The sequence below is a fragment of the Alosa sapidissima genome, chromosome 5 (genome assembly GCF_018492685.1).
Source record: "Alosa sapidissima isolate fAloSap1 chromosome 5, fAloSap1.pri, whole genome shotgun sequence".
In the NCBI taxonomy this organism is placed as follows: Eukaryota; Metazoa; Chordata; class Actinopteri; order Clupeiformes; family Clupeidae; genus Alosa; species Alosa sapidissima.
In genome coordinates, this window is record NC_055961.1 from 16,410,467 (window position 1) to 16,426,710 (window position 16,244).

General features: G+C 48.0%; 1 protein-coding gene across 2 annotated transcripts in view; it reads left to right on the forward strand.

Moving 5' to 3' along the window:
• The window catches only part of cxadr (CXADR Ig-like cell adhesion molecule), a 55,847-nt gene that overhangs the window by 23,796 nt on the left and 15,807 nt on the right, over positions 1-16,244 (forward strand). For both annotated transcript variants that reach the window (XR_006032055.1, XM_042093600.1), the window contains exons 2-3: positions 7,084-7,253; positions 14,265-14,469. Coding sequence is in view for 1 of the 2 variants with exons in the window: in XM_042093600.1 (XP_041949534.1) it covers positions 7,084-7,253; positions 14,265-14,469 (375 nt within the window). In the remaining variant the exon portion in view is untranslated. The remainder of the gene's footprint in view (positions 1-7,083; positions 7,254-14,264; positions 14,470-16,244) is intronic.

A 16,244-nucleotide genomic window follows, 5' to 3' on the forward strand; every position in this document is an offset into this window, starting at 1 on the left:
GCGATACAAATACAATGCAGTAGCCGTAACCGTACATGTCAGGTGAGTTATCGCCCTCAGGCATGAATTATGACCTCATGAAACCTTGGTAACCATTGTGTGTTCATGACAACCAATCCATGCCTTCTAGCGGCGCCTATGGCTGACATTAGACATTATCTTAAGCTGTTTCATAGAGAGGGAAATGATGCTTAGTGTCAAGAATTTCTGCTAAAATCCCCTTAAAGGCCAAGCCGTGTCCTCATTTGTATCTGTCCCCTCTACCTCTCCCTTCCTTCTGCCTCTCTCTTCCCTCAGTCTTTCTCTCTTTCTAACATGTCTTTTGTTTGTTCTCTCTCGCTCTCTCTGATACAAACAATGCATCCATAACTGTTCATGTTCTTATTGCGACAAATGGGATTGGGATTGCAGGGGATTTGTGTTTTTGAGTGCACACACACACACACACTCACACACTGCACGCACGTGTGCATATGTCAGCCGTACTGCTCCATCTCTTAAAATCTGCCAGATCTATGAATCCAGCCTTGGCCTCTTTAACTTAGCTGCCAGCAGTGCATTATTGAACTCGACACACACTCTCCCCCCGGTCAATGGCGGTGCAAGACAGTGCATTAACGAACCGTCAAGCCCTTATCCACATCGGAGAGGGGGTTCATTTGCCTCCTGACAGCATCCCCAGTCTGCCACATTTCTCTTTTTGAAGAGGAGAAAAGAGCGAGTGGAGGAAGACGGCGATGTGGCAGTGTTAAGCTGCGCTGCGTGCCCGCGTGCCCGCGTGCCCACCCCACCCCAGCGCAGCGCAGCGCAGAGCTGCCACCAAGACTCCCTCTGAAAGGCTCCTCGTCTCTGCCAGCTTTGTCAGAGGAGCGTGATGCTCCGTTACTGACAGATCCCTAAATAACTCCTCTTTTCAGGCTTTTTCTCTCTCTCTCTTTCCCCCTCTCTCTCTCTCTCTCTCTCTGTCTCTCCCTCTCTCCCTTTGCTTGTTCTAATAAAAGCATTTCCCAAACAGCAGAAAGAGAGAGAGAGAGAGAGCAATGATGAGAGGAAGAGAATCAGGAAATGTTCTCTGATTTAGCACCATTGGATGCTCCCTTCCTGCTTCCTCGAATGAGACTTAATTACGATGCCGGCGTTCACCGGCACCGCTGAAACAGACTGGCACTTTTAATATGCACCAATCGGGGGCTTTTCAAATGTTTCCTGTCTTTTCATTTCTTTTCTTTTTACTGCTCCTTGTTCAGTTACACTATTTTTTTTTTCCCCCTTGCTTAACGACCGCTGTCATCTGTGGAATAAAACCTTGACCTTAAAGGGACCAATGACTGTATATAGAGTCAATGAAGGGGCCAGTAAATATTTAGGCTAGCAACTGGACTCTTTTTCAACGAACACATGTTGATTAATATGGTATCTTACATGCACGCAGACAACACATACATGCTTACACACACACACACACACACACACACACACACACACACACACACACAGTATACTGTCCTACTTTGTGTGATCATTATTCTTTCAGGACATTACACAGTGGCTGGTGTTCTCTGGCTATCCCTCTGTGTGTGTGTGTGTGTGTGTGTGTGTGTGTTATTTTATGTGAGGGTCAAAGTGCAAGCAGTAAAGAAGCTTATCCCTCTCCGACCACGCACACACCCCATGTGGTGGAAGTGAAAAGGCCAGCCCAGGGCACTCAGGTTTGGGGGGGGGGGGGTTCAGAGGGACTCTGCTGACTGCTTCACTCCCCTGCTTAGTCATGGACCTCCTCTCCACCTCATCCTCCATCCTGGGGCTCATTCAGAAACCATGGCCTCATCCAACATGTCTCCTCTTCAGAGTAGTGGGCTACAGAGTTAGTTTAGTGTTGACAGTGCTGGCACATGGGTGTAGAGGTGTGACTTTGAAAAGTTTGGTTTCGACCTTCAGTGGGTTGCAGCTGATATGGTTTCATCGAGTAGCCTATTTAGCATTGAGGCTCTCTAGGAATGCTGGTAGCCTGTGGATCTTAACGGGGCCAAACTGTTGGAAGCCCCACCCTAATAACAGCTGAGAGTGCATTATGATAGACACCCCACCCTCCCTTGCCCTTTCTCTTCACTGCCTGCCTTTCTTTATCTCTGCTTAGCCCATCCCCCCCCCCCCCCCTGCACTGCTTCAGACTTTCTATCTGAGCTATATACCCCCCTCATTTTTTTTCCCTGTGTCTCTCTCTCTCTCTCTCCACCCCTCTGCCCCCCCCCCCCCCCCCCCACTCTAAGTGCCATCCCTGCATTCTCTGTGGGATCTGTTGCCAGGAGACAGAATTCTCTAGCTATTGTGTGGATACAAAGGGTGGGCTTGCTGGCTGGGTGGTGGTGGTGGTGGTGGTGGGGTGTTCTACATCACCCACCGTGGAGAGAGTTGGGGACTCTGGGGAGATGGGGGAGGTGGAAGCTAAAGAAGTGAGAAGGCTGACCCAAAGCCATACATACACATGCGCACACACACACACCAGATACACAGAGATTTTCTGTCGCTGGTCAGGGGGGTGAGGGGTTGTTCGAGGCTTAGATTGGCCAGATTAGCACCCCTGGTGGACTGGCCGTCTGAGTCATATCCCAGAGTGCCGAGTCAGGACTAACTCGGGGTCTGGAGATTCAGAGCCGCTCTTCCATGCACTGGTTGGAGCCTGCACCTGCCTACCGTTGTCTGAGGCATCGTCCTCTCCCCACTCCAATCCCAGCTATTCCTCAGTGTCTCCTCAGCGTCTGCTATTTTTCTGCAGTTTGGTCATTATACCAAATGTGCTGTTGTCCTTTTTATGGATGCACCACACACACAGACAGAGACACACTGACACACACACACACACACCGACGGACACACACACTTGTTAATCATCATAATTGTCATCTTTCCTAAGGCTGTAATAATGGGTTTTCTTATCATCATCTTGGAAGCCATTACTGAGTCTTGCTGCCCTCATTGTGTGTGTGCGTGCGCATGCAAGTGCACATCATTATCGCCAGATTGAAGTCCTGCATGTATAACCTGTGATTATTCATGCCCGTACCACTGCTAAATTACAGCTCTAACTCTTAAGCTAATTAATCTCTGCCAAGTTCCTATTCAGTGTCCAATCAATGGTAGCATACCTCTTTTTTTACCCAACTTAATGTAATTAGCTAGTGCAATTCTAATCTATAACTATGGAATATTGATTAATTAAAATGAACACAACCATATGGCAGTAAATTATTTATTTTTACCCTAATTTTGTTCTTCTGTGCTGCGCTGTTACAACTACAAGCAGAAATTGTGAGAATGTTCCAAATGTGCCAATTGTGTGAACTGTATGTTATCCTTTTTCATATCTCATTTGCTGAGTCTTATTTCATCACCATAATAGGTTTCATTTTATAGAGTAAGCATTTTTATCGAGCTCATAATCTCCTAGCCAGCCTTGCTACACACACACACACAGAGGGGCATAATCCATTCTGCCATGTAATTATTAAAATGGTAGATCTATTGAACATCTCCCGTGCTGTAATTCACTTTGTATAAAAGGATGGCCATCTGGGTATAATGGTTTTTTTTTTTCTCCGCCTGAAACCTGTGCACGTGTGTGTCTTTGTGTGAGCACTTTTTAGTTTGTTTTATGGAAGAATGCCAGAGTAGAGTCAGGAATGCTTTCAGTGTCCTTGACCATCCAGAGTAAATGGAGAGTTCTTCATGTTGTTGAAAATTGGTACATTGTGCATTTTGGCATGATGTGTAGGAGAGGCAGAGGTGTGTGTGTGTGTGTGTGTGTGGACACTACACGAGGGAGTTAGTCTCTGCCCTGGAGAGACGTCGAATTCCTGAGCTCCGTTGGGTAATATCGTCCAGGGAGAGGGGAAAAGATAATGGCACAGTTAAATTCCAGACGTCTGACAGAATCTCCTAATCACTTTCTACACGCTACCAGAGCTCCGAGGGGAAAACACGGCCATGAGATGGGAGATGAGAGAGAAAAAAGGAAAAGAGAGAGAGAGAGTGCAAAAGAAGGAGAGAGAACCTGAGTGACAGACACAGAGAAAGATAAGTATGCATGAAATGGAAGCGGAGCGTGTCAAAGAAAAGAAATCAGAAAATGATGGCCAGATAGAGGAAGACTGGCAGAGGGAAAGAAAGGAAAAGAGAGCGAAAGAGCAAGAGAGGAAGGAGAGAAAGAGAGGAAGGAGAGAAAGAGAGGGAGGAGAGAAAGAGAGGGAGGAGAGGAAGGAGAGAAAGAGGAAGGAGAGAAAGAGAGGAAGAAGAGAAAGAGAGGAAGGAGAGAAAGAGGAAGGAGAGCAAGAGAGGAAGGAGAGGAAGAGAGGAAGGAGAGCAAGAGAGGAAGGAAAGAGAGGAAGGAAAGAGAGGAAGGAGAGCAAGAGAGGAAGGAGAGGAAGAGAGGAAGGAGAGCAAGAGAGGAAGGAGAGCAAGAGAGGAAGGAGAGCAAGAGGAAGGAGAGAAAGAGAGGGAGGAGAGAAAGAGAGGAAGGAGAGAAAGAGAGGGGCTAAGTAATGACCTGTGCTCGAGTGGGTGCCGTCGCCACCGCCAGCAGCAGCGGGCCCATTAGCTTTAGGCAGTAGATTTATGGCTCATCCAGATGTGATGAGGTGATTGAAGGCGGCGATGTATTAGAGCGGCGTTGCGCGGCAGACTGCACAGCCCAGCCCTCGGCTCCAACGCTAATGACGATTCCCACAAAAGCCTGCTCTCGGGACTCGAGCTCCGCCGGGAATCCATCACGTTAAATCACCGCCCGCCTGCCCGAGCCTCAGCCCTCGACAAAACGCAGTGCTGTTGAACAAGCGTGCTCAACCTGTAGAGCATGCAGGCATGCCCTCATGTACTGCGTAGTTCTAGGTTTCGGATGGGGGTTTATGTCTGTGGAATGTTCCACAGTTGTTCCACAGTTGTTGTTGCTCATTTGCAGATTTAGCAGACGCCTTTGGCTTAAAGGGCTTTTCTTTTATTTCCTTTTGTTACGTGTGATGAGTTATACTAGGAATCGCCTGAGCCGCAGGCCATAGCCAGGTGTGATCTTATTGTTTCACACTGACTGCACACACACACACACTATATAGTCCAGTGATGAGAGAGAGGAAACAGAAATGGAATATGATCACTCAGCTGGCTCTCATGAGAACTGATGGGTGTAAAACCGGCACAACTGGTTTCCCCAGAGTTTCCGTCGAGCATTGTTCCGATGCCTGCGTGCCTGCGTCACCACACTGAAACTCCACTCAGCCTATTCACCAAACCGGCCTTTCCTCCTCCTCATCTGTGGCCGCAGTTTCTGTGACAGAGAGTGCGGTGGCCCTGTCCCCTGCACAAATTATATTCTGATGAGCCCAGCCATCCATTTCCCGCTTTCTCTCTTTCACTTTCTCTCTCTCACTCTCGCTCGCTCGCTTTCTCTCCCTCTCATCCCTCTCTTTTCTGTCTCACTCACTCATTCTGCATTCCCCCAACTCCCCAAACTCAACCCCTCATTTAGCCACCTCGACCCTCCAGTTTGATTTGTGTCCAAAGTGGGCTAATGACTTGTAAAGTGTGTTCTTGGCAAGACGTGTGTCAGTGAGTGTACTGCTGGCAACGCTGGATTTGTGTGTGTGTGTGTGTGTGTGTGTGTGTGTGTGTGTGTGTGTGTGTGTGTGTGTGTATCTGTTTGTGTGTGTGTGTGTGTGTGTGTGTGTGTGTTTGTTTGTTTGTGTGTGTGTCTATGGCTTCTCTCCAGACTCCAGCCCGCTGCCAGTCTGAGTGTGAGCCGTGAGCTCCGGGAGCTGGGGCCCATTCCTCATTCCTCTCTCTCTTCCAGTAGATCCCAAATGGGCCCATCATGGTGCCCCTGTGGTTTTATGGAGGCTTCACATTTGCCTGTATTGTTCAGCTCCACCAACTAGCTTTGGGATTACATGCGCGCAAACTATTTGGATTTTGTATGTTTGGTGTTGAGCAAGATTGCAGCATTTTATGAATAGTAGAACAGGAAGATAATTAACTAGCCGTTTCCTTTCTTGCATTTAATCATTGTTGAAGCTATATTGAGCTGTATGAACAGTGTGCCACATCGAAAATAAATTTAGTCGCCATCTGTCCTTAGAAAATGGAAATAAGGGGAAAATCGGAGAAAAGGAAACCGTTTTCCTTGAGAATAAGCCCAAATGCCAATTCCGTGGTCCGTCATTCAAAGGCAGAGCTGAATTGATTAAATTCTGCCGCCCGTGCTGTAAGGAAAAGGCATTGTCCTGGGGATTTTAATATGAAACGACAGCACGTGATGAGGAGTCTTGGACACGGCTCCTGCCAGCGGCTTAATGTGGTGCGGAGTGGAGATGTCACCAGTAAATTATGAGCATTCCAAGAATAGAAGAATCATCGAGGATGTTCCGGAGGAATGAGGTCATAATGGTTTCGTGTTTACATGGCAACCTACAGCTTTCCGCCGCACTGAAATTCTACATTTTTATCCATTCAGGCCTCGTTGATTCTGTCTGGGGTGAAATGGAATGGGTGTGAATGATCTTTTATGCAGTTGCTGACTGCAAAATAAATAGAAACCACCTTCCATCTTAATAAGGATAAATTAAAGCTGTTCAGAGAAGTTGCGCTTAAGGTTGCCTGCTCTCGTAAATAGCATAGATAAAATTGCTTTCATTCAGTTCCAGCGAAGGGGGGGAAGAAGCTGTGAGGGGGGTCGGTTTGTTTACTCATAAATGCTGAATAGCCCGAGCCCATACGTCTTAGATGAAAAAGAAGACAGGATTTTAAAAACGAAGCAGCATTAAGTATTGATTTTAAACTAACTTCAGAACCGTGGCCCAACTTGGAATGAGCTCTCGGCTGCTGTTGCGCACAGGCCCAGTCCATTGTTTTGATAAATGACGTCTACTTCACCTAGATTTATCTGTCCCAGGCTCCCACCTCTCCACACGACTTAGTGTTGCTCTTCTTTGAATCAGGCACCCGAGATGGGCTTAGCTTTCTTTTATTAAGGATACAGAGAGTATCATTTTGAACGTGTTGTTGTTGTTGTTGTTGTTGTTGTGTCTCTCCCTGTAGGGTCTAGCCATGGCCTGGAGATCATCTCGGCAGGCCCCGGCACTGTGGAGAAGGCCAGTGGCGATAGCGTGAAGCTCGACTGCCAGTTCACATTGGCCCCCGAGGACTCGGGCTCGCTGGACATCGAGTGGAGCCTCCAGCCCTCAGACACCCAGGACGAAGAGAAAGTGGTGAGTATCATTTTGTGTGTGTGTGTGTGTGTGTGTGTGTGTTTGCGTGCATGCATGTTTGTGTGTGTGTGTTGTGGTTGCTAACTGTTATGAGAGTGTTGTATCTTTGTTTGGATCTTACGAGGAGGTACTCAAAACCCAATGATTAATGCTTACGCTAGTTAATGTTACGCTAGTGCTTTATTTGTTTCAAGCATGCAAGCAAACAAGAATGCAAAACTGGTCTGACTGCTTCAAGTCATGCACACAACCTGTCCTGCCAAAGGTCACCATTTCCTGTCATATTTGTGCCTAAATTACTGCAGAAAGCCCCTACTATCCTTCTTTCAGTTTCATTCTACATTCACACGTCCTATTATCCTCAGCTTTTAGTATAATCCAGCCTATAATCCAGCCATATATAATATACCACAAGCATATTTTGCTTAAATGAGGGGGAAAAAATACGATTTATGAACCAGTGTGTGAGCACATACCTTTATGAAGTTATTACCTTAATGGTCCTCAGATTTTCCAGTGTTTGTTCCAGGCTGGCAGGGCTGGGAGGCATATTTTGGATGATTACTTGTGATGTGGCTCCAGCAGTAGTTTGGTGGTTGTGTAGAAGCCCTCCCCCCCTCCGATCCAACACACACACACACACACACACACGCGCACACACACACCACAAACCAGAACACACAGACACACACACACACACAAATCCTGTTACGAGGCTTCACACAGGCCTGGATGGCATGACGACAGAGCTAGTTAATGTTTTACACGCATGTAGCTTTGTTTTGAGGCCCAATAAACTCGCCTACATTTGGCACTGTGTGTGGCATACAGTATACCTGGGCCTGAGCTTTACATGGAAAACATGTAGAATGTTTATAATGCCGACTAGGTGAAGGGCGTGTGTGTGTGTGTGTGTGTGTTTCTGTATGTGCCTTTGTGAATGTGAATCCTTTAATGTGATTTACCTGCTGTTGTTGCTCTCTGTAGTGGTCTTCCATCCTTTTTAGAGCAAGACAGGGAGAGAAAGAGATTTAGGGTCTGTGAGCCTGCACTCACACACTCACAACACTTGGGCTCTTAGAAACACATACACATACTCACACACACACTCTCACACACAGACATTCTCCTTTTAACCTTCAGACACACACACACACACACACACACATACACACACACACACACTCACACACACTCTACCCTCGGAACCATCTTCTGTGCTGCGATGTCGTTAACACACGCACCCCACCACTGGTGCAGGTACTGTAGGTGACGGGAGCATGGTGTTTAGCCCGGGGCGCTGGTTTGACACAGAAAATGTAGCTCTCTTGCGGGTGCTGGGCACTGGCACGTGGCTCCCCGGCCCCCTCACGCCTTCAGCTGCCTGCTCGTTCGGTCTCGCTGGGATCAGCCCCACTGCCCCTGACCACCACCACCACCACCGGCAGCAGCAGCAGCAGCACTACCATCACCTGCACCGGGGGCTGCTGCTGCTCTTTGGGTCGCCCCAGAATTGGGTCAGCCCTCCCCTGGGCAGCCTGCACCCTCCTCCACTCACTGCACGCTCCAGCAGAGTGCTGCCCGAGCCCAAGAAGCTAGGCCTTCCAGAACAGACCACACCAAATCACTCTAAATCACCCCCCAACCCAACCCAACCCAGCGTCCAACTCCTTCATCTCAGAATGTTTTTATTGAGTTTGTCTGTGAGTGAGTGAGTTTGACCCAGTTTGTAGATTTATAATGGGAAGAACTTGTGATTAATTTGAAGACTGGGGGGGTGGGGTGGGTTGTATTGTTTTTCTGCCTTTAAACAAAAAGACGGCTGGCATTGAGGTGTGGGTGGGTGTGCTACAGTTCCTGAGGAATGCATTAGACATCATTTCACTGTACCGCACCAGCGACTCGGAGAGATTAAACAAAGTCATCATCACAGTTTTGTCTGTGTGTTTACCACTGCTTACCCGTGGAGTTATTTATTGTTTTTATTTATCCTTTATTTTACCAGGAATATCTCATTGAGATACAATATCTCTACTCTTTTCAATGGAGTCCTGGTCAAGATGGCAGCAAAAAAAATCACTTACAAATACAGACAGGCAACATTAAACATCAGTGTTTCCTCTATATTGATTTGGTAGTGGCGGGCCCCCCACAGTTTAATTTCTTCCCCCACGGTATCAGAAATGGGGCAGACGTACAATAGTCGCAGTTGCCTTTCAAAATTCATTGTGCAGACCTGTTGTAGATTCTCCAAATATACAGCTCAATCACAACTGAAAATAATGCCTCATTGTGTGTGAATAGAGGTGAATACATATAATTGTTTGTGTTGCAGCGAAGTGTCAGTTTGTCAGTTCCGTGGGACGGGGGGACGGTGGGGGGGGGGGGGGGGGGGGGGGGTTCGGACAGGCCTGCCCCCACTGCTTAAAAAAATCCTAGAGGAAACACTGAAACATATACAGACCAAAACACAGAGAACACTAAAACTCAGAATAGACTCAGAGACATAAGGACAACAAAGGCTGAAATAAGTTATGAAAGAAAAGCAGAAAGATAAACAAGAGTTGATGTCTCCCTATAATGGATGTTAATTTGCAAGCTGCCATCCTGAGCTCCTCTCTACAGTACGTCCATCAGCAGCAGTGTAAGTGGGCAGCTCGGGCAGTTGTCCTCTGTGGCCTTTAGGAGGATAAGTACAGTAGGATAGCATCACAGCCAGGTCATTAGATGTCAGATGTGTGGGCCTCATGGCCCACAATTAACCAATGAGTCTTGGTGTTTAGTACATGCAGCCTGTGTGTTTGTGCGCGATGTGCATGTGTTTCTGGCTTTGTGGGTTTGTGTATGAATACCTGTATGTTTGTCTTGGCTAGGTTGTGTGTGTGTGTGTGTGTGTGTGTGTGTGTGTGTGTGTGTGTGTGTGTGTGTGTGTGTGTGTGTGTGTGTACTTAAGAGTATTCTGGGACGAAGGTCCTGGGGCCTTTTGGCCTCGTCTGCACTCCCGGCGACCATGCGGTCATTCCCTATCCCCGAGCATCCTGGGTAATTGCGGTGGCGGCGGTCCAGCTGGGCCGTCTGATTGACAGAGCCCTCCAGACTGGATTAGTGAGAGGGAGGCTGAGAAGAAAAGAGAAGGGTGGCCACTTGCTCTCCTTTAATCTCCCCTGCTCTTATCTCCACAGCCCCCCCCCCCCCCCCCCCCCCCCTCCCCTCCTCATCTCTTCGCTCCAGCTCAGCTCAGGCCCCCTCTCGATCAACAGGTCCAGCGCTTTTTAGAGCTCAGACACCGTCTCAAGGCAGAGATGCACTGATTGTGTTTACATGAGTGGCGTGTTCTTACAGTGATGTGAGCGACTGGCTGAAAATGTGAACTGGTTATTGAGATCAGAAAATGTTGAGGAGCAGTGGGGGAAAAAAATGCAAGGTCTTGTTGTTGTTGTTGTTGTTGTGGTGATAGTGATAGGTTGTTAGCGTCTCTTTGTGGGCTGTCAGACTGAGTCGGGAGAGTAGTTCGTTTGGGTCTTTGCGGAGGCAAGCTGATTGTTTACTGAAGCACTCTCCACATTCCTTTGTGTGTCTGGCTGCCTTTGTGTGGTTGCAATGCCTCCGATGTATGTATGCCAGAGACAATGGGAAGCGCCTTGAATGCAGAAACCCAATTTAGATCATTGTCTTCTTCCCTCTGAATGTGGCCCTCTTTTGGGGGACAGTGGAGCGTGACTGATGCTCGCTCTGTTTTTCTGCCGTACTGGTGATGAGGTCAGAGATTCCATACATGCATGCCCAGTTCGTCGGCCCCCCCCCATCCCGTCGAGGGCATCTGTGTTAGCATTGGCTAGAGGTGGAGGGGCCGCAGTGGGGGGCACTGGGTTGGGGTCGCCTGCACATACACTAGCCTCCCAAATCACCATGGGTCACACAGAATGACCGCAGCTAACCAGCTGCGCTATGGCTGAAGTGTTAAAAATAAAGCTCACGTATTGAGTACAGATTCCTGGTGCCTTAATAGTGTTTGTGTAGGGATTTATCAGATTTCCAATCCCCTGTTCAATACCTTGCCTTGTGCTGGCCTGCTGGGTGTAGCCATATAGCATGCTAAATATGATTGTGTGTGTGTGTGTTGTGGAATGTCAGCTGTGGAATGACCATATCTGTGTGTGAGTATTCATCAGATTTCCAATTCCTAGTCCAATACCCAGCGATGGCCTCCTAACCTCCCAAGCGTAATATCCTTCCAGTTCAGAGGGAAGGGGGGTGGCGGTGCGTTGGCCAGGAAATCATATCGCACCAGAATGAAAATAAAAAAAGAGTTTCTCATTGAGCATCGATTTTATGTTCGGTGTGCTTTTACAACCGCGGCCAGACGGGTTCGCTGTTAATCATCACAATAATAGTTTGTAGTCGACGTTAATCATCACAGTAATAGTTTGTACAGTCAACAGTTAGATGTTCATTTCATGCTTGGCGTGCCCGGCGAAGTGAAATTGATGAGGCCGCGGCGGTGTGCCTGTGTCTTTGGGATGAGCAGGTGGAGGTGGAGGTGAAGGTGCAGTCCGTGCTGCTCTGGAGATGGAGGTGTGTGGAGGTAGGCAGGGGACAACCGGACAGATAGACTGTGGATGTTCCAGAGCAGCCAGGTGACTCACCATGGATTTGCATATCAAATGAAGCTCCGCACTCCCAGCTGCATGTTTGTCATCAGTGTGTGTGTGTGTGTGTGCGGTCTCGTGACTTCAGCCAATGACCTCACCTTTTTAAATGCCCACGTGTAGGCTGCTTGGACGCAAAAGACCCCCCCCCCCCCTCTTTGGGCCTTAGCCGTTCGCCTCAGGTAGATTTTTATAAGGAAGGCAGAGTGTTCCCACATCAAGACTAATCAAAATCACATGCAGCCACGGCAGGGAAAAAGAAGGAACAGAAAAAGGAGGGGGAAAAGGAGAAAGACTGGGGGGGGGGGGGGGCATTCTGAAGTGAGCACGATGCACGACTACCCCGCTGTGTTGGGCGGCAGGCCGCTCTCACAGGTGGGGCTGACTCAGCCCTGCTGGCCACGGGGAGGGCAAGGGCTGGGGGGGGGGGGTGGGGGGTGCGTTGCGGACCTCGGCTCACTCAGCGCTCCTCTGCTCCCCCTCCTCTCTCCTGAAGGCCTGTCCGCAGGTCCCTGTGGCTCACTCTGCCCACCGAGCAGAGTCGGCATGTCATGTGTGCTGCTGTCAGCCAGTCCCACTGGAACAGAACGCAAGTAAAGTTACTTCTCCACCGTGCTGTCTGGGCCGCAGGGGGGGAGGGGGGGGGGGGGGGGGGGGTACCAGGAACCCCCTGACCTCAGCACAAGTAGCCCAGTCTACTTCAGGGGCTTTACAGGGCCTTAATCGTGTGTGTGTGTGTGTGTGTGTGTGGTAATGTTTTCTTTGTCTGATGTCATCTTGTCATTGTGTGTGTGTGTGTGTGTGTCTTTTAATGTATGTGTTTAAATATTGAATATTTGAATTGTTCCCGTTCAATATTTAGACGTGTGCAATCTCTCTGTATTCTGGTACGCATATACATGAACTTGTGTGTTTTTGCATGTGAAACTTGCATGCATGCAAATATGTCTGCCATGGTGTGTGTGTGTCTTATATGTGGGAATAGGAGTTTTGTGGGAGTGTGTGACTGCCTGTCTGTCTTTAGCTCCAGGCTGTTCAATTTCCTCTCTCTCCCGCGTTCTCATTTCTGACTGCCTTCCCCCGGTGCGGGGAATCCAGCTGAAGTCCGCTAATATGGCTCTGTCCAGGGGGCACAGGTGGCGCGCATTAGACAAACATGCTCCGTGCTTAATATGGACAAGGTGTCCACTCCTCTTAACAGCCAACCTATAACTTGTCCTAGAGGACACTCACCTTTGTTTTGTGTAGAGTTATTCTGCTCTCTGTCTCTCTCTGTCTCCTTGTGTGGATTCTGTGTTCTTGTATCTTGGTCTCCTTGTCACACTGTATGTCTCTCTCTCCCAACCCCCTGTGTTTCTCTGATGTGTTCATTAGAATTCCACTTTCACAATTGTCTTGTTTTTCCCCGTGTTTACCATGCTCATCTCTCTAGCACCCGTGTGTGTGTGTGTTTGTGTGAGTGTGAGTGAGAGAGACGTCAGAGAGACTGCGTGAGGCCACATCTTTATCGCCCTGGTTATTGAGAGCGCACGCCTCCTGGAGTGTATGTGTTTGCTCGGCATCTTTGCTTTGCTGTGTTTTGGCACTGCTGAGTTTTGCACACACAATTTAAGCGAGAATTTAAGTGGAGTAAAACCCACTTATGCTTTGAAGGTCTGTGTGTGTGCGTGTAAGAGGGAGAGAGGGGAAGTGAAACTAAGAGGCAGAGAGTCTGTAGGCCATAAGCATATAGATACAGCTGAGGTTGAGGCCTGGGCATCCTCAGAGCCCGGGGAAGAATTCTGGTATTTAGCTTTTGTGTGTGTGTGTGTGGGGGTATTATGGTTGAGAGAAAGTGTGTGTGCGTGTGTACACCTTGGGCTGAGTATGGTGTTGACACAGCAGGTGTTGATTTGGCTCAACAGAAGCCCTTTGTTTGTCTCTCTGCGTGAAAAGGGCACGCATGCCTGGCCCTCTGAAGGCCGTGGCGGAGATAAGAGAGGGGCCGCACGATTGCTCCGTCTCCTGCATAAAGGCCAGAGAATTCGCTTAGAGACGTCTGACCTTTTCCGACCCCGGCCTCATGTCTGAAGATTCCCCACCACCACCTCCGACCATCACGTTTTGCTCGAGTAGCTAACCAACCAAACCCTTTCCTCAGCTTGTTTTCTTTATCTCCACTATTATGGTTGACTTAATAATAGTTCTTTAAGTATTACTATTGCAGTATATGCAGTTACCAAACAAAACCCTAAGCCACAAAGGGTTTTTTTTTTGTTTTGCTCTTTGTGGTACCCAGATTGTTAAATTCGTACTTTTCTAAACTGCAATACTGACACTTCCTCATTTCCTTCTTTGACTTTCTCTCTTTTGTTACCGATAGGTCATCCTCTACTCTGGCGACCGGGCATATGAGAACTACTACGCTCCTCTGAAGGACCGTGTCCACTTCAACTCCATGGACCCCAAAAACGGCGATGCCTCCATCAACCTGCTGTCACTCAAGTCGGCCGACACAGGCACATACCAGTGCAAGGTGAAGAAGGTGCCAGGCATCCGCAGCCGGAAAGTGATACTGCGAGTGATGGGTGAGTTTGGATGTTGGAGCCTCTGAAGAGACTGATTGGTGTAGGGCGGAGGCCAGTGGTCAGGGAGAGCCAGTGGTCTGGGATCTTTCTAGTGCACAGGGAATGAATGAACCCTTTGTTTGTATCGGAGGGAAGTTGTCTTGCACTGTGGACAGTGGTCATTTTCATAAACCACAGAAACTTCCTCATACATTACCCATACAAAAAATCATCAATCATCCAAGAAAATGTGGTTAAGGAATCAGACCGAGTTGTCCTCAATCTTGGCATGGTCTAACCTAATCTGACAACAGAGGATGGCCTGAAACTGCAGTGACCACCACACTGATATGAGTGTCGGCCATATCACTGTAACTACACACGTCAGGCCCCGCGATCTCTAGGACATGGTTGCTCTTTTTCTCCCCACAATTGCACATTCCCATCTGAACACCAGAAGCCAGCACATTCCGAGTAAAAGCAGTTAAACGATAACAGAAAGAATTGTTGTGGCAAGAGAGAATAGTGGTCGCAACATTACAATTTGGAAGCTTCTTCAAATTCACTTCGATGTTACGGTCGCATTAAGGACCGATAATTGCCCGCTGTTCCCACTAGTCTCCCCAGTTATTTCCCATCTGCTTCTCAACTCCAGGGCAACATGTATTTTTAGAGATATATTTGGTGACCAAATCCAGCTATCTATTTTTTAAATGTGTGATAGGCCATTGTAGTTTTCCCCAGGCTAGTCTGCTGGCTGTTGGGTAGTTATGATTAAGTCATCATGCCTGAAAAGAAGCCCATGTTCTTCCTTTGTGTGTGTGTGTGTGTGTGTGTGTGTGTGTGTGTGTGTGTGTGTGTGTGTGTGTGTGTGTGTGAAATCAACGTCATGAACGTAACTCTTCTTTGACCTAAAACTGCATTCTGAGTTCGAGAGCCTGCCAGAAAAGTATGGTCCTCAAACATAAGTTTTGAATCTGCTTACCCTGCGCACAGCCTGATTTGTAGGTGCTAATGAGGGATTGTCATTGAGCGTCTGGGTTTTCCTTTAGTATTCTCTGTTGTCAGCTCAAATTGGAGGATTTCTCTGTGAAAACAGTGCAGTCTCTTAGAAGTCAGTCTTCATTTGCTAATCAACATAATCCCCAGATCAAACGCTTTCATTTAAGACATGCTTCATGTAAATAAGAGGCAGGAGATTAAATGTTTGGCTCCGTTGCTTACTCAGAAGCAGTTAGGCAGGGATTCATTTCTAATACTTTTTTTCCCCCCTACACAAACAAAAGCATCCTCACCTGGCCCAAAAAGTCCCTGTCAAAATGATTTCTGTGGAATAGTACAGAAGAGAAATTGCAAGTACACACCCACACACTGCTTTTTTTAATTAGCTGTCAGACCTGTGTGCCACCATGGACCATTTCCTGAAACTGGGCTCTCATATGAGCATAACTCGCCTTTGCATACAGAGACAATACAGAAACAGGGCGACTGGTATCTGTTTGCTTACGCAGGAAAAGGAGTGACGCTGGCCAGCGAAACAAACACGTTCCTGAAAGTACAGTATGTGTGCTCAACTAAGTAAGCAATGGTAGGCGTTTCCCAAGAGATCAGATACAGTGTTCTCAAATAGCGTGCGTGTGTGTGTGTGTCCTCTGTACACTTCACTGCAGTATTGAGAGTGCTATGTGTGGCTTTATCTTTGAGGTAAGATACAGGGCTTTGAGTTCTCACTGCCATGACATTTGAAAGTCTGGATGTCAATCCTCCAAAATCCTGTCCTACATATCCACTTAAGT